Source organism: Cetorhinus maximus, chromosome 30 (genome assembly GCF_964194155.1).
Source record: "Cetorhinus maximus chromosome 30, sCetMax3.hap1.1, whole genome shotgun sequence".
Taxonomy (NCBI): domain Eukaryota; kingdom Metazoa; phylum Chordata; class Chondrichthyes; order Lamniformes; family Cetorhinidae; genus Cetorhinus; species Cetorhinus maximus.
Window position 1 is genome coordinate 10,443,866 of NC_135908.1, and position 19,189 is coordinate 10,463,054.

General features: G+C 44.6%; 1 protein-coding gene across 1 annotated transcript in view; it reads right to left on the reverse strand.

Moving 5' to 3' along the window:
- Positions 1 to 19,189, reverse strand: part of LOC144670059 (neogenin-like) — a 179,589-nt gene that overhangs the window by 109,028 nt on the left and 51,372 nt on the right. The window contains exon 2 of the mRNA XM_078532436.1: positions 14,174 to 14,491. Coding sequence (XP_078388562.1) covers positions 14,174 to 14,491 — 318 coding nt within the window. The remainder of the gene's footprint in view (positions 1 to 14,173; positions 14,492 to 19,189) is intronic.

Consider the following 19,189-nt stretch of genomic DNA (forward strand, 5'->3'; position numbering starts at 1 on the left):
CCTTTTGCCAACTTTAGGAGACACTGAAGTTGAACATGATGAGGTGTTCAACCGATGCCCACAATTTGACCGGGGGTTGGGGGGAGGTGGGGTTCACTGGATGTTGATCTGGAGCAAGAGCCTTATCTGATGTTTCCACTCCCTTGCCCAGTGATACCACAACTTCTAAACCAGTTGAACTCAGCTGATTTCACACCAACTAAGAATGGCGCCTTGGAGCCTCTCTCCCAGCCATGAGAGGCCTTCTGTGCTTGACTGGGTGGCAACAACAACTTGCATTTATATAGCACTTAAAAAGTAAGAATCAAAGCATCCCAAGGTTGTTTCACAGGAACATCATCAAACTAAATTTAACATGTAAGAAGGTACAGAACAGGAGACTGAAAACTTGGTAAAAGAAGGAGGTGTTAAGGAGCGTCTGAAAGGAGGCAAATGGGATGCAGGATACAGATAAATTATTAAAGGTGAAAGCAGATGCAGCATTCATCAGAACACACTGATGTCAAAAGGAAGACATTTCATGTTACTAATCTAACAAAGGCAAGAAACCAGCCAGGCATTACATTCATTCCCTAGTTGTCATTAGACTCATTAGCAAATTGGGCTCAGTATACAACAGTCAATATTTCACAATACAATACACTAAGGGTAGTGCAGTCTTTCCAAAACCCTTACAGAATAACACAGGAGCAATCCACCCAAACTCCTTAGGAAGAGTGAGCCCAGATCAGCGGTGGGCTGTAGAGAGATTTTGGATTCATTGGGCAGTTTTTGGCTGCACCTTTCCTCCATTATTTCTCAACATATACAATAGCAAGGAAGACATTTTTTTTGGAAAAAAACACAAGAAGGATGCAAAAAAATGTAAAAGGAATGTCAATAGGCAGTACCTGAAACTTCAGAACACAAAGGGAAGTTCTATCGGGAATACAAAAGAACGTGACTGTACATTGATGGAAGCAAACTAGTCCCAGTGGTCCATCTCTAGGGCTTCAAACAGAAAACAAATCTACGCCACAACAGTTACTGTCATGGGCTTCTCTCACACGGTCAGATTCACACCAGTGAATGGAATTCAAATTCTCCAATTCCCAGTTGCATTTGTCTCTTTGTTACTCATCCCTCTCAGCTGGTGTCCTCTTTATTCAGGGCAGCTGACCAGATAATAGGAGAGGAGACTGAAAGCTTGGTAAAAGAGGAAGGCTTTAAGGAGCATTTTAAAGGGGGCAAAAGGGATCCAGGATATAGATGAATAATTTAAGGTGAAAGCAGAGATGTAGCATTCTTCAGAACTCACTGATTTCAACAGGAAGACATTTTTCTTACAACCACTCACACTTCCTGCTGTCAGTACCACATAACAACAATCAGAAGAGGCTACAGTTTTCACTGTAATAACACAACACACATGGCACTTTATCTCACTAGGACTGTCTGATACTGCTCACAACAGCAGGCTCTATAATATAGGTATATGGCTCAAGGCACTTCACCAAAAGGAAACAAAAACAGAGTAGGAATAGAGACACAGGTTATCTTAACTGCAGGCAAACAGGTGGTTTCTGAAATGGGAAGAGATGTAGCAAAACTTTGAGAAGAAAACTTCAAAGTGCTGAGGCAAAGAACAGTGACACAGCAAAGCAATGAAGGAACCCACCAGGCAAGAATGTTAGAGTGGAGAGCGTGTGATTGGACAGTGTTAGAGTGGAGAGCGTGTGATCAGACAGTGTTAGAGTGGAGAGTGTGTGACGGGACAATGTTAGACTGGAGAGTGTGTGATGGGACAGTGTTAGAGTGGAGAGTGTGTGACGGGACAGTGTTAGGGTGGAGAGTGTGTGACAGGACATTGTTAGAGTGGAGAGTGTGTGACGGGACAGTGTTAGAGTGGAGAGCGTGTGATCAGACAGTGTTAGAGTGGAGAGTGTGTGACGGGACAATGTTAGAGTGGAGAGTGTGTGATGGGACAGTGTTAGAGTGGAGAGTGTGTGACGGGACAGTGTTAGAGTGGAGAGTGTGTGACGGGACAGTGTTAGAGTGGAGAGTGTGTGACGGGACAGTGTTAGAGTGGAGAGTGTGTGACGGGACAGTGTTAGAGTGGAGAGTGTGTGACGGGACAGTGTTAGAGTGGAGAGTGTGTGATGGGACAGTGTTAGGGTGGAGAGTGTGTGACGGGACAGTGTTAAGGTGGAGAGTGTGTGACAGGACATTGTTAGAGTGGAGAGTGTGTGACGGGACAGTGTTAGAGTGGAGAGTGTGTGACCGGACAGTGTTAGGGTGGAGAGTGTGTGACGGGACAGTGTTAGAGTGGAGAGTGTGTGACGGGACAGTTTTAGAGTGGAGAATGTGTGACCGGACATTGTGTGATGGGACAGTGTTAGAGTGGAGAGTCTGTGACCGGACAGTGTCAGAGTGGAGAGTGTGTGATGGGACAGTGTTAGAGCGCAGAGTGTGTGATGGGACAGTGTTAGAGTGGAGAGTATGTGATGGGACAGTGTTAGAGTGGAGAGTGTGTGACCGGACAGTGTCAGAGTGGAGAGTGTGAATTGGGACAGTGTTAGAGTGGAGAGTATATGATGGGACAGTGTTAAGAGTGCAGAGTGTGAATTGGGACAGTGGGTTGAGAAGATTGCTAAGCTAGAGGAGGACAATAGAAATTTGGATTAAAAATATTACAATTAACCTGATCTTTTGCCTTGCACAATCATCACTTTTGTCCTTTGATTACTCCTATCCTTCACCCTAATTCAGACCTCTCCCTTTTGTTTTTTCCACTCTCTCTTTCTCCTGCCTCTGAATTTATATATAAGCTGGTCATCTCTAACCTTGTCCAGTTCAGATTGATCTGAAATTTTAACTATTTCTCTCTCCACAGGTGCTGCCTGACTTGCTAACTGCTTTCAAATTTTTTTTGCTCTAAATTTCCAGCATCTACAGTACACTGCTTTTGTTTTGTCCAATTTAATGCATGCTGCTCTGAAAACACCCCTCAACCTGCTCCCCAGTCAGTGTCAGTTTGTAACCCTTTAGTACTAGACAACTGAAAATGCTCTCTCCAGGACTGACAAAAGGCAAACAGTTAAAACACAAAACTGCAGTTATTCGGGCTAAATCTGAGAATGAATAAGAAATTGACTCAAGGGTAGAAAACATTGTATTATGTTGAGAATCCGGGTTTGGGATAACAGAATCTGTATTTGCGCTGCCGGCTGCTTTTCATAGCTCAAAGGACACTGCCTGAAAATTTCACACAGCCACTGTTACATTGCACTGAAATTTGAGTGACAGTAGTGCTTGTTTCCCAGTTAAAGGGATGACCTCAGAGGATAAGAGCCTAGTCTGTGAAGATCAGGTTGTGTAAGGTATTAAACATAACATGTTACTGCCACATACACACTGCTTGTACACAAAACAGGCACAAATTGTTCGTACCCATTCCCAAAAATTGCTCAGCACACACACACAAACATACACACACACCCCATTCTGCAGACACACATTTCTTAACACACACACACACACTTATGCAAACACTCACACCATTCAACACGCTTGCACTGCCCAGCATGCTCAAGCACAAACACACACACACACACAAACTACTCAGCACGAGGGCCTGGGAGAGGGGGTTGCAGATGGTGCCAAACACCAGGGCACGGGGGCTAGCGGGGCCCGGGCTCCTCGCTCTGAATTGATTTTCTTGTTGACCCCAGCCTGCGCAGCCAGAGGCAGAGCTGTAGACCTGAAAGACCTACATTAAAAATTATTGGAATTCTGGCTGAGAGTGGGGGGGAGGTGGCTGAGGGGGGTTGTTGGAGGCGTAGGTAATGGGGGAGGTTGGGGAGTGTTGGAGGGGTGAGGAGGTGGGGGGGAGGTTGGAGGGGTTAGGGATGGGGGGAGGTTGGGGGGATGAGGGGGTGGACAGAGGTTGAAGAGTATTGGAGGGGTGGTGGGAGGTTGGGGGGTTTGGGAAGTGGGGTGGTGTGGGGTAGGGGTGTCACTTTTTGTTGTTGCCGAGTTTTTTCATTCATTACTGTAATTACATTTTTCCATTTTAAACTGTACATATAAATTGTGTTGTACACTGTGAATGTCAGCTTCTGGGGGAGGAGGAACAATCCAGTTCTTCAGTTAAGGCCGCACTGAATTTATGTATCTTGTATCGTTCTTCTCTGAAAAATTCAGATCAACAATTCAATGTACATTTTTCTTGAGCTGCTGGTAGGTGTATGATTGACAAATCCTGGAGACAGTGTCATTAGTGTAAAAAGGGCAGATGTCATTTATGGTATATTGTGGGTTGATGCCAGGGAAATCAGAATGGGAAGGTTGTGTTGGCTACAGAGATGAATTGTTTTATAAATATAGTGATTTCTTTGTAGCCACTTTCCTAATATCAGTGATTAATTATCCTCAGAGAATCAGCATTGGGCCTCCAATTTCACCATTGTTACAGTCACTCTGCTTTCTGCATGCAGATGCAATGAAATGAAGGCCAAACCTACATTTATACAGCACCTTTCATGGTGTCTCAAATCGCTTTATAACCAATTAAATACTTTTGTGTTGTAGTCACTAATATAATGTAGGAAATGTTATCAAATTGCAGAGCAGACTTGAAGGGCTGAATGGCTTACTCCTGTTCTTAATACGTATGTTTTATGTCTTTCTGGATGGATCAGATGAGCTGAGCTGAATGGCCTTTGTCATCCATAATTGTTTTGCAAACAGATGATGGAATCAGAGCTGAGGTTCTGTTTATTTTGTTGCTAATGGAAATTTAGTGTGAGCAGGCTTCATGGGGTGAGATTACCAGGACAGGAGTGCACAATGGGCTCATAATGAATTTGTAACCTGTTTTATCCTGCCTATGATTCTCAAGGGTCTTTTCCATTGACTTCAATTTTGTCCTTTTGTCTATTTACCTATCATCCCACTCTATCTTGGTGCTTTTATGAGTTTTTGAGGAAAAAAATGTCATGATAAGGTTGTGTTGCAGAGTAGATATTGAAACTATATTGTAGTGAGAAACAGCAATCAGCAGAGTCTTCAGAATTGCTGATCAAGAAAACACAGATACAATTGTGAACCATTCAGTCTTTGTCCTCTGGCCTCTTAAAAGTTGTGTCACATAGAGACACATGAGGACTCCAATGCTTCTCACTGACAGTGAAGGCCTATGTTGTTCAATCACTCCATTTTGTTGCTCAGGAGTCATTTGATCTATCTACTCAGAGAGATTATTGATAAAATAGAATCCAATTACACATCCTCTATGAAATAATTAGATTGAATAGTATCACACATCCAGGCAGGAGAAAGTCTTCTAATTCTTCTACAGAATGGAAAAGATCTTGTGCAGTTTATCTGGGTTGCAAGTATTGAATCTTTCCCCCAAATATGAATTTGTCATCTTGTTCATATGATGCAATGTGCAAAACATGTTAATGAGGCCTGAGGTAGTCACCAAAATCAGTGTTATCATCTGCACAGTGTTATAAATAACTAATGGGATATTTTCCTGTCAAATTAACAATATTGCATGAAGCTGATAAAGTAAAATTTGTACTTTCTTGTTTGTTTACTAGTCAGGTTGGAATCAACTATAGGCCGCACACAAACTAACACTGCATTATATCGCTGCTGCTCTTAATATTAATGGCACATGCTGCAGAGATGTCAGATGATATTTGTAACCAGATGCCAACAACGGGTATCATCATTTTATTAATACTTTTCTGTGATTGGTGAATCTTGAAAGGGGAGAAAATATCATGCATGATTGATGGGGGAGGGTTAAGTGGGGGTTTGGGGAATAAGGTGCCTGGAAAGAGGAGAAGCACCAGGGCCCATGATTTCTCTCCCTGCCGCTGCTCAGCGCACACCCAGCATGCTCAGCACACATACATTGGTCAGCACACACGCCCTCCCTCTCACACACACACACACACGCTCAGATACTGCGCAGTCATGGAGAGGTGCATAGCTGTGATCCAATTGACTCTGCACTTTAGCAGTAAAGACTCACTAATTCCATAATTCAGCAGCAGTAAGAGACTGTAAGGCCAAGAGTGGTTCATAATTGCACCATTAAGAATGCTACTGACATGCAGAAAGGTTACTAAGAGCTCGACAGCTACAGATAATCACTGGGAGAATTTACTATTAAAAGGGGAAAGCTGAGCTCCTGGGTTGGCAGTGTGTGACTGAGCCATTCAAAATTCAAGATGCCAAATTCAATTCTCTGTCCATGCTGAGCTAGCTGATCTCACCCTGGGTGACATTACAATCAACGACATTACAATTTCCATCAGTGCCCAGCGAGGGAAAGCAACCTGGATCATTGCCCAATGAGCAGAGTGTGTGTATTGCTGGATAAGGGTCAAAACTGGGCTGAGCTATGATGCACTCCCATGATGAAATAGAATATTGGTGACACTCAGCAAAATCCCAGTGATCACAGCGTTTGAACATCTTGGAAAAAATACTCAAGTTACTTTATCTCCCAAAATTTAATGCTCCAATTTCTCCAAACGTTACACAGCATATTTGTCAGGAAAATCAGAAGCAATAGTAGCCAGCTGGCAGTGTGTGTGGAGGAGAGGTTGTAGTATGGTGCAGTGCGTGTTGTAAATGAATAAACATCAGGTGACGGCTGGCTGCCTGGCAGCCACTTTACAAGGCATTAATTCAATTCAACCATTCTGATGACATCAGAAGCTGCAGAAGTGGAGCCAGAGATTGAATTACAGGTTCTACACTTACTCCCGGGTATTTTGTTCTTTATATTATACAGCTAGACGCTCATTTCTTTACATCAAGTTAGCTTTTCATTCTTTTTAAACAGTTAGGCAGGGGCATGTCCTGAGGACAACAGAGGTGATGGCACAGGATGGAAACATAAGATGTGGAAGCTATCACCTGTAACAGTATAGATTCAATTCTACACCCCAGCCCCCACCACCACTCACAATAGCTCCACCAGTAAGTGCACAGCCAAATACATCTGAGACGGCACAGGATAGCTAAGTATCAGGTGAAATTCATGGTCTTTGAAGAGTTAAGTGATCTGCACCAGGTGCAACAATTGCCCTCAGGTCCCCAGGGATAGGGCAATGAGGGAGAAGCAAACTCCAGAGTTCCTGTTCCTGAGTACTATCGACTGTTTCCTACTGCAAAGTGTCAGCTGTGCACTGGTGTGATGCCTGCATTGTCCAGTAACCCACCAAAACCGCTGACCCAGGCTGACACATTTAGAATGGCCACTGGGATGAGGTAACAAGGGGTAGCAGCATTAGTGAACCTGAACTCCTGTTACAGCTCCAACATTCTGGAATCCTACATGTGTAACATTGTGAACAGCTGACCATTGAATGTATATTCACTCTGTATCAAACACACATAATGACCCTCATTCTCTCAACTGTACTTCAGTTACACTATTCTAAACACATACACGTGTTTAATAACCATATCTTCAGATGTGAAGACAAGGCAGTTTTCACCTCAGGTCATAAGCCAGGTGTCCACACCATATTCCATACTCCAGATGCTTATTTTACAATTGGGAAGTCCAGGTGAAAGGGCCAAGCCCACAGTGCTGGTCAACACCAAGGTTAGACAAAAAGGAACAAAGTTCAGCTTAATTCAGGAAGTGGCGACGAGGTGATATTAAGCTTGGGTTTTAGACTGAAGGTAAGGCGAGAGGTGAGAGAGGTTAGGAGTCCCTAAGAAATAAAGAGTCCACTTAAACTGTGAAACACTCTGTAATATTATAGGTTGTCTTCTAAATTTGGACTGTGTGTGGATGGAGCATGTTCAGCTGGAACTAAAGTAATTACAGCTGTCACTGGAGACAACAATTCGAGGTGACTATTGAGAATATTACACTGAAACGCATCACAAATTAGAAGTGTGATTTTTCTTATTAGTGCAAGTAATTCTCTAAGTAAATCTAGTAAAAATCACCAGACAGCAGTGAGTCACTTTACATTCAAAACTGAAAACGCACATCTCACAGAGCCAGATGCAAAGTGACCATAAGACCTCTAGGATCAGTTACTGGGAAACCCCACTGTTAGCTAGTCACCAGGCACTAGATTATTAGAGCTCTGGCTGTCTCCCCTTACACTCATGATGTTTTGCGAGATCTCACTTGGCAAGTTAAAACGGCTTTAATATCAGGAATTTTTCACTAACTGGTGAGTTTATGAGTTAAGTAAAGAAAGACTTGCATTTATATAGCACCTTTCACAGCCTCACGACATCTCACAGTGCTTTACAGCCAATGAAGTATTTGTGAAATATAGTCACATTGCAACGTAGGAACTAATACAACACAGAGTTACGGGGTCCCAGAATTTCAGTACCAGCTCATTCTTTCTCTCTTTGGTAACCTGGCAACTGAAAATCCTGTTGCCATTCACACATTGAAAGCAGGGCTGACAGTAATTAGATACTGTGGACACGTTGTAGGTGATAAGTAGTTGGCAGATGCTGATGGGTCAATGACTCTGGCTCTGCACTCAGAGTCATCAGAATTCTGGCAGGACCAGCACACGAGCCCCACTGCCACAGTCAGCGTCTGTAGCTGTAATTTCATAGATATTTTTATTGTCTTCTTCTTCCACTACCCAAGGCGGTGCCTCTTATTGGTGTTCAGCTCTGCAGAAGACACATATCGTCTGGTATTTTATCCAGACTACCATTCCTCATTTGTGAACCTACACATGAACTATTAGTGGGCAATTCAAGTATGGAGCATCACAGCTGAACATAGGAACAACTGGAGGCCATTGAGCCCCTCGAGCTATTCATGATTTATCTGTACCTTATCTCCATTTACCTGCCTTTGTTCCATAACCCAGCATTCTTGCTGAATAAAAATCGATCAATCTCAGTTTAGAAATTTTCAATTGACCACCCTCCAGCCCCACTCCAACCCCACTGACCCTCCAGCCTCAGCAGCTTTGTGAGGAAAGTTCCAGATTTCCACTACCCTTTGTGTGAAGAGGTGTTTCCTGACAGAACCCCGAACAGCCTAGCACGAATTTTAAGGTTATATCCCCTTGTTCTGGGCTGTCCCCATAACAGAGGAAGTAGTTTCTCTCTATTTATCCTTTAATCACATCACTTAGTTCGCCCCGAATCTTTTATACTCAAGGAAAAGGAACCTTGTCCATCCAAGCTGTCCTCATCATTTAAACCTTTAGCCCTGGTATCATTCTGGGTGAATCTGTGCTGCACCCGCTCCAAGATCAAAATATACTTCCTGAGAAGAACTCAATGCAATTACTCCAGATGGGGTTGAACCAGAGCTCCAAACAACTGAATTCAATCCTGGCCACCTACTGGGGAATCTTCTTGCAAGACTCAATGGACTGTGATCAAGAGCAGGAACCCTGATCTTTTTGCCTCCGAGCCCATGGTTGCTGAGAGTAATTGTAGCACTCTTCCTGTTGCTCAGCTGAGATCAGCTAGATCTAGCAGAGACCAGGAATTGAACCTATGAGCTTCTGTTCCTCATGACTTCGAGTCACAGTTGGTGCTGTTAGTTCTGGGTAAGAATTCATTCACACTGCATCTGCTCAACATAAAAACAGCTGAAACATTTTTCTTAATAATGTAAGCCAAAAATCATATAATAAATCCTGAGAGATACCTCAGATGATTCGGTGCAGTACCGAGGGAGTACCACATTGTAGGAGGTGCCATCCTTAGCTTGATACATTAAACTGAGGGCCCAACTGCCTGCTTCTGTAGTTCAATTAGATATTAAAACATTCCATGTCCCAGTTAAAGAGAATCAGAGAATTCTCTTGGCTCCCTGGCCAACACCACTGTACTATAAGACCATAAGACATAGGAGCAGAAATTAGACCATTCAGCCCATCGAGTCTGCTCCGCCATTCAATCATGGCTGATAAGTTTCTCAACCCCATTCTCCCGCCTTCTCCCCGTAACCTTTGATCCCTATGCCAATCAAGAACCTGTCTAACTCGGTCTTAAATATACTCAATGACCTGGCCTCTACAGCCTTCTGTGGCAATGAATTATCTACTTGTGGGATCTTTCTGTGCATAAAATAGTTGCACGTATATATGTTATATATATGTTCATATACATATATAACAGAGAGAAACTTGCATTTATATAGCATCTGTCATGGCCTCAGGGCTTCTGAAAGTGTTTTACAGACAATAATGTACTCTTGAAATGTATTCACTGTTGTGATGTAGGAAACACAGCAGCCATGTTGAGCACAGCAAACTCCCACAAACAGGACTATGATAATAACCAGATAATCTGTTTTAATGATGCTGGTTAAGGGATAAATATTGGCTACAGGATACCAGGGAGCACTCACCTGCTCTTCTTTCAAAAGCGCCAAGGGAAACTTACTTCTACTGGAGAGGGAAGACAAGGTTAACACCATATCCAAAAGATGGCACCTCCAACACTGCAGCATTCCCTGAACACTGCACTGGAGTGTCAGCCTAGATAAAGTGCTCAAGTTTCCCTGGAGTAAAACTTAAACCTTCTGACCCGGAGGCGAGAGTGCCACCAACAGCGCTACAGCTGACATGGGGTAAATTAATGGTTAAAATAAATTCTGAAATATCAGAAAATTTGAACGAAACGTCAATGAGAAGTTGACATTTCAAACACTGACTACAACGGTTGAAATACTCCCCCTTGGCTGTTTTCAATAAAACATCCTTAATCTATTGCTTTCCGTCGCAATGTGTAAAGTCTAGCTGGCTGGGTAAGAAATTTTCTAGTGTGGACCTATGCCATGTGAACTAAAGAGTTTCAAGGTTAGACTGCCAGCCTGTTTACTCAGTCATGCCAGAGTGAGCTACCACTGTCAGGGCAACAATTCTGGTAACCCCTTGGCTAGCATCACTGGGGCAAAGTCACGGAAAGCGACTGGCACCCGTTAAGACACAAGGGCCGATAAGTTCAGGGAAAGAGGAAAGGGACAAAACAGTGAAGTGGAATGTTAGGCTGTTGAGTAGAGTGCGCAGGACTGACAGTGGTGGCTAGTACAATCTTGAAAACATGAAACTGATGGACATATGATAATTACTATATTCAGCACAATGACTTCTACAATGACATGCCTGCAACACTGTATAATTTACTACAGACTAATAACATGCATAATTTCAAGTTCCATCAGAGTTTCACAGTTCCCTCGTGTATGACAGGAGGAAAGGCTGAGCTCGACATGCTGATCAGTAACATGCCAGACATGGTGCGAAACTGAGTTCCGAAACACCATTTAAATTAAATGGAAAAGTGAAGGTACAATTATTGACAAAACTCTTAGCACTCTCAGCCATGACTTTACAATCTATTCATTCAATTCAAACTCTGCTTGATCTACAAAACCCAAACCAGGTCCAGGCAGTTTCCAGGAAAAAAAAGGGAAAAGATTCTGAATGTCTGCGCAGAACATAAATATTCACGTTCAAGATGGATTGAGCCATTCTAGTGAATATATAAAAACTTCACTAGGTTTGAATTATTCAGCCAGGAATGACACTGCTGTCAGCATGGTTTTCCTTGTCTGACTAAAGTCAATCTCCACACACACAGCAGCTCTCTCATGCCCCAGTTGGTAAATTGACCGGCCAGCATGAAAATAGCCTGCACAGGCCAGAAGGTCCAGATTAAATCCATTCTCTGCGCTGGCCAAGCGAATCCCAGCCAAGAGAGCAGCTGAGGCATTACAGCTAATCTCAGCAACCCCAGGTTAGAATTAGGACAGGTTTCAACCGAAGTCCCTGCTTTTGATCACCATGCAACATGTGTCTGCACAGGATTCAGTCTAGCTATAATACTTCCCACAACTGAAGAACGTTCAAATACCCCACTGCCCAACTTCGCACTTGCAGAGGGCCTATTTAATCAAGGTGATAGGAAAGCAATGATCAAGGAACTGTTCCCCAGGGAGAGTCAGCATCTTCAGAAACTGTCCCCCAGTGAGAGTCAGCACCTTCAGAAACTGTCCCCCAGTGAGAGTCAGCACCTTCAGAAACTGTCCCCCAGCAAGAGTCAGCACCTTCAGGAACTGTCCCCCCCAGTGAGAGTCAGCACCTTCAGGAACTGTCCCCCGCAGTGAGAGTCAGCACCTTCAGAAACTGTCCCCCAGTGAGAGTCAGCACCTTCAGAAACTGTCCCCCTGTGAGAGTCAGCACCTTCAGGAACTGTCCCCCAGTGAGAGTCAGCACCTTCAGGAACTGTCCCCCAGCAAGAGTCAGCACCTTCAGGAACTGTCCCCCCCCAGTGACAGTCAGCACCTTCAGGAACTGTCCCTGCCCCCAGTGAGAGTCAGCACCTTCAGGAACTGTCCCCCAATGAGAGTCAGCACCTTCAGGAACTGTCCCCCCCCAGTGACAGTCAGCACCTTCAGGAACTGTTCCCCCCCACCAGCGAGAGTCAGCACCTTCAGGAACTGTCCCTGCCCCCAGTGAGAGTCAGCACCTTCAGGAACTGTCCCCCAGTGAGAGTCAGCACCTTCAGGAACTGTCCCCCAGTGAGAGTCAGCACCTTCAGGAACTGTCCCCCAGTTGAGAGTCAGCACCTTCAGGAACTGTCCCCCAGTGAGAGTCAGCACCTTCAGGAACTGTCCCCCAGTGAGATTCAGCACCTTCAGGAACTGTCCCCCAGTGAGATTCAGCACCTTCAGGAACTGTCTCCCAGTGAGAGTCAGCACCTTCAGGAAGTGTCCCCCCAGTGAGAGTCCCACCCCCCACCTCCAGTGAGAGTCAGCGCTTTCAGGAACTGTCCCCCAAGGAGCGTCAGCAACATTAGTCAACAGTCAACACAACAAATAGCAGCAGAAGCTGAATTTTTAGATTGGCGGGCGGGCACAATCAGCGGGCCCGGGATCGGTTGGGGAACAGACCGCCAATCGTGATCAACCCCTGGCCACGACTTCACACTGCCTGGAAAATTAATGGCCAGACATCGTGAAGCACGCACCAAGAAGCTCAGCGCTGCCGGGGTGGGGGGTATAAAGAGGCTGACATCAATGCAGGCGCGGGCCTTGGATGAGGTTTCATGAAAAATGTAAAGGCTGCATGGCTGATTCACCTGTCCAGCAACCATAAGGTTGGACGAGCAACGTAAAATTAAAGATAATTGCGCCGTTAATGGCTTTAATTGGCCTCTTAAGTGTTGGCGGGCGCACTTCCAACTTTTGCGCATGCCCGGCAACCAAAATATCGCGCGAGCGCGGGAATGATGTCTGACGTCATCTGGCACGAATTCACGTCCAATCTGGTTGGGCGTGCCGACCTAAAAATTCTGCCCCAGGAGTTGCTCAAACAGTCCCTCAAGCCTGCTCCGTCATTCAACAAGACTACAGTTAAACTCTTACTTGCTCACAGGCCAGGTAACTATTGCCAACATAGCGGTCATTTGATATCAGGTATCATCTGCCCAACACTCTTAACCAGTAAGAAAAATACTGTTCATGTGTTTGCATTTTTCTAGATAGAAAACCAAACATTAAGTGAATAAGCTCCTCATATACCAAAAAAAAGCTAGTTACATAAACAGCGGGCATTCTCCATGTTTATGTGAACTACTGAGCTCAAACAGCAGACTGTGAGTGACTGCCTCGATGTGTAGATACTATCTCTGGCCCAGTTTATTGTGTCTGCACAATGCAGCTAGCCTAAGGAGGACTGGGGTCGGACAAGCATCCAACAGAGACATAAACCCACCAACACGCTAAAGAGTCTCCAAACCAAGGCACTGAGAAACCCAGAGGAAGAGTTTGCATTTGCACATTCTTGCACCCGCCACCCATTTCCCAGGCCTTGAGATAGAGCCCAGAAATACTCGCCACAGGTCAGCAAGGCTTAAGGGTGCAAGCGTGCACAAAATTACAGAGTTTAACCAGCAAAATCAATGCAGCCTGTTGTACAGATCACTAGTAATGGGGAGGGGCAAGCGGAAGCAACATTAAAACTGGCTGAAACAGAAGGGGGAGTGCAACTGTTACACCCAGTACAGAGATGAAATTTAGAAGCTGAATCTGCAGATAAGCACATAGCAAAGGCTCCAAATTGGGAAAGGTGGTCAGAATCTACAGGAAACAACTGTCTCAGCTGATGCACAAATTGGAGTGCTCCCAAGGGTAACGCTCCACAATAGTACCCACCTGCCACCGTCATCTTGGCAGTCCTACTCACAATGGTCCCCAGGCTATCGATAGTCGCAACGCACTGGTAAAATCCTTCATCAGGTTTGTGGTGTTTGGAATGTACCACGCTCCGTATCAACAGTGAACCTTCTGGAAGCATCTGCCTGCGTTCATCTGAAACCAGGTTTAGGAATGTCCCGTCTTTTCTCCATTCAATTTTGGCACTGGGTTCAGCGAACACTGAACAGTTCAGTATAACCAATGACCCTCGTATTGCTAGTGTGTCTGCTGGCTCCACCGTGAAGTAGAAAGGGGTGAACGTTCGGATGACAGATTCTGGAGAGAAAGGGAGAAAGCAACACTAAATTAAAAGAACTCAATGTTTCTGCAAAATAAGCACCTTCGTTTAAATGCAAACTGTCCAACAGCGGGACAGTCAGGAAACCAGCCAAGGCAACAGTTATCTCTGAATGGAGAACTCAGTTGAAATCGCCACATTACCCAATAGATGAATGCACGACACAGTGTGGTACTGTGACTCAGAATAGGAAAGTCCCAGGAACTTTACACAGCACCTAGTCTCTACTGAGTTAACTGACCTCAGCTGGAACAGTGCTAGATGTATTGTCATTCATTTCAATGTAGAGAGGGGTGGGGAATCAACCAGGACTCTCACTCCTAGTGACTACCCAGAGAGTTCACCAGGAAAGCAAATGAATGAATGCCAACCGAAGGTTGGCTCAGCGATGATGACGCCCTGTCCACCTCCCCATCATATCGACATGAAGGACAGTGATTTAGGTGAGGAACCCAGGGAGCTGCTCCGCACTGCAAAGGTTAGAGCCTTCAGGAGAAGAAATGGGAATTGAAAATGTGGCAGGAAAGCAAATGAAATGATGGAGATTTGCAGATGTGACTGGAGGCCAAAACTCAATGGAAAGTGTAATTTAGATTTCAGAAATGCAAATCAGATGCACATCGAGGCTGGGCTTCTGTTGCATGAAAATTCAACACACTGGAACATGAGAAGCAGCCTGACACACACACTTATTAATGTGAAATAAAACCCACTGTTCTCACTGAAAATGTGTCACTTGGTCCCTCAAAGCAATACTGATCAACACATTAAACACCAATGCTGTGCTGGGTCTTGTTAGCGGCTCTAAGCACCCTCCGACTGTTTAATTCCGCTTCAGCTAATCCATCGAAAAGCCCTTTAGACTGAGCACCAAGCTGCTAGCTCAGAGGGGCATGATCCTTCACAATAAGAACATCTCACAGGCTCTCAGTAAAATGGCTCCACGCTAATATCTGCTTCCAACATGGCCTGGTGACTAAAGCTTCATCAAGGGGGTGGGGCGACAGTAGTGCGGTGGTCATGTTGCTGAAACAATCTAGACGTTTTACCAGTTTAACTTATTACATTTCTCACTTTACCCAGTTCTGATGAAAGGTCACAGTCCTGAAACGTTAACTCTGTTTCTCTCCACAGATGCTGCCATCACCTACTGACTATTTCCGCATTTCTGTTTTTATTTCCGATTTCCAGCATCCACAGTATTCTCCTTTTTGACCAGTAACCCAGAGGCCCGGGTTAACGCTCTTATGTTCAAATCCCACCACGGCAGCTGGTAGAATTTAAATTCAATGAATAAAATCTCGAACTGAAAGCTATTCTCAGTGACGATAAACATTAAACTCTCATTGATCATTGTTAAAAAGTCATCTGGTTCACTAATGTCCTTAGGGAAGGAAATCTGCCATCCTTATCCGGTCTGGCCTACATGTGATTCCAGACCCACAGCAACATGGCTGACTCATAACTGCCTCTGAAATGGCCAAACAAGCCACTCAGTTTAAGGGAAATAAGAAAGGAGCAAAAAATTTCCCTTAGCCAGTGATGCCCAGATCCTTTCAAAGAATAATCCAGTAAAGCACAGAGTCCCATTGACCTGGAAGCTCCAAGTTCCTTCACCAGTCTACGTTCAGTTACCTGATCTCACACAGTTTTGCTGCTTTTTCTATTCTTCACAGGATGTGGGCGTCACTGGCAAGGCCGGCATTTGTTTGCCGCCCCTATTTGCCCTCGAACTGAACAATTCAAACGGCAATGAAGAATCAACCAAATTGCTGTGGATATGTCATGGTCATAATTACAGAGGCCAGCATCACATTTATTAATTGAATTTAAATTCCACTAGCTGCCATGGTGAGATTTGGACACATGTCCCCCTCAGCACCTTCAGGAACTGTCCCCCAGTGAGAGTCAGCACCTTCAGGATCTATCCCCCAGTGAGAGTCAGCACCTTCAGGAACTGTCTCCCAGTGAGAGTCAGCACCTTCAGGAACTGCCCCCCAGTGAGAGTCAGCACCTTCAGGATCTGTCCCCCAGTGAGCGTCAGCACCTTCAGGAACTGTCTCCCAGTGAGAGTCAGCACCTTCAGGAACTGTCTCCCAGTGAGAGTCAGCACCTTCAGGAACTGTCTCCCAGTGAGAGTCAGCACCTTCAGGATCTGTCCCTCAGTGAGCGTTAGCACCTTCAGGAACTGTCCCCCAGTGATAGTCAGCACCTTCAGGAACTGTCCCCCAGTGACAGTCAGCACCTTCAGGAACTGTCCCCCAGTGAGAGTCAGCACCTTCAGGAATTGTCCCCCAGAATATTTGTGCTGGTCTAACTGCTCCTTCAGCAGTTGAGGCCATAAGTGTGGGACTACATAATGAGTCTTGCTAGGAAAGAGCCTGTGTTAATGCATGTGAACAATGATTTGGATGAGGTATTGGAGGTTACTGGTACACCTCGAACTATATCTCAACATCACCATTAGAGAGCAGAAGTAGAAAAAACGGTCTGTGTATCCCTATACGGTCAGTGAAACCAAACAGCAGATGTTGAGATGACGCAGTGTTATTTGATGAGGTGAGGTTTGTCAACAGGTTCTCACTGCATCATTTCCATTAGGCCTTTCAGGCCTATAGGGGGTTTGGAAACGGAAGAACAAAGTCATTATAAAACAGAAGGATGCATGTGGACAAAAAGCATAAGCTTGTTGGAGGGGTCTGCATGATCTACAAGTCTCTCTCATAATGAACACTCTTCTGCTGCTTGGGGGGCTTCTTATTTGTTATGACATAATTAGAAGTTTTTCAAAGCTCCCATATTCCTGTTCAGAGGAAGTTAAAGGGCTCGTGGCACCAGTTAAAGAGCAGGATGTTTTGCATTGTGTCTTGGCCAACATTCTTCCCTCGGCCAACAATACCAAGCAATCCTCTGTGGAATGGCGTGGTGCACAAAATGGATGTCACATTTGCTGAGATGGCAGCAGCAGTTCCATTTCAAAGCAATTTACTTTATGTGGAGCATGTTAAGATGTTTCTGAGAGGCTTCTTCTTTTTCTTTTCAATTTGCCTCCCTTCCTCATTCCTCTGTCCTCTAACACACAAAAATAACAATGCTCTTTAAAAAATGAGATTGGGTTAAACAGAGCTAAGTCAGTACAAAGTTCAAATTTCACATGGTAAACCTTTCCTGGATTTGGGTGTGAAATAGGATCTGTCTGCACTCTGATATGGAGCCAGAGGCATCACTAAAAACCAGAGATAATAAGAAGACAAAGGATATAATTATCCAAGTAGAATTCCATGTCATTCTAATGACAGGAGACTCAATAACATAAACGGCATTCTTGATATTTTGTCTAGAGAACATCACTGTGATGGAATCAGATTAACATCAGCAGAGATTCCATTAGTAATGCAGGATATTGGCTAAGATAATTGGCTAAGTTACTTAGCCCAACAGTATGAGGAAGCTGGATTCGAAGTACAGATGTAACTAAATAATAACCTTGCACCGTTTGACCCAGTAACTTTTCCTAACTTCCGTACCTCATGTTTCTTGACTGATATTACTTCAACTGCCTCATACTCATACTCAGGAGTCCTTCAATCCAGATGATACCAGGACTAATTTTTTGAAAACAGAAGAAACTGAAATATTAATTAAATCATATCTCCCACTGATAGTAATATGTCCTTTTATAAACAGCACTTGGCTTGAAATGTTGAGAATTAAATGAATTAGAGATAGAGAGGAGGAAGCTCATGCGGGTCCCCTAAGGCTAAAAGACATCTGGGAGCCACTACACTTTGAGTGACAGAACAAAGTTTCAATCAGAGCTGCCCAATCTGTGTCAAACTGTGACAAGCTTCTCAAAATATCACCATTGGCAGATCTTGATACAATCCTCCAGTTCCCTTCCATCGTGTGTTTTATGCTATTTCCTGGCCCAATTAACACTGCTTCGCATCACCTCTGCACCCTACAAAGCTGAAAGCTCACCTCACTGAGAGCAGCCAGTGCTCTGAAGCTTCCTTTGGTTGATTTGCAATCAACTGTGTTGGGGTTGAGCAGTTACTCATTATACGTTTTGGCTCTCTGCTAATGAAGCAGTCCGTGTGCATATGCAGCAAGAGTTGGACAATATTCAAGCTTGGGCTGACACATGGAAAGTAACATTTGCGCCACACAAGTTCCAGGCAGTGACCATGTCTAACAAGAGAGTCTAACCATCGCCTCTTGACATTCAGTGGCATTGCCATCACTGAATCCCCCAGTATCAACATCCTGGGGGTTACCATTGACCAGACACTGAACTAGACTAGCCATATAAATACTGTGGCTACCAGAGCAGGTCAGAGGCTGGGAATCCTGTGACGAGTAACTCATCTCCTGACTCCTCAAAGCCTGTCCACCATCTACAAGGCACAAGTCAGGAGTGTGATGACTGCTCCAACAACACTCAAGAAGCTCGACACCATCAAGACAAAGCAGCCCACATGATTGGGACCCCATCCAGCATCTTCCACAGTCATTCCCTCCACCACCGATACAGTAGCAGCAGTGTGTACAATCTACAAGTTGCACCCCAGCAACTCACCAAGGCTCCTTCAACAGGACCTCCCAAACCCACGACCACTATCATCTAGAAGGGCAAGAGCAGCAGATACATGGGAACACCACCACCTGGAAGTTCC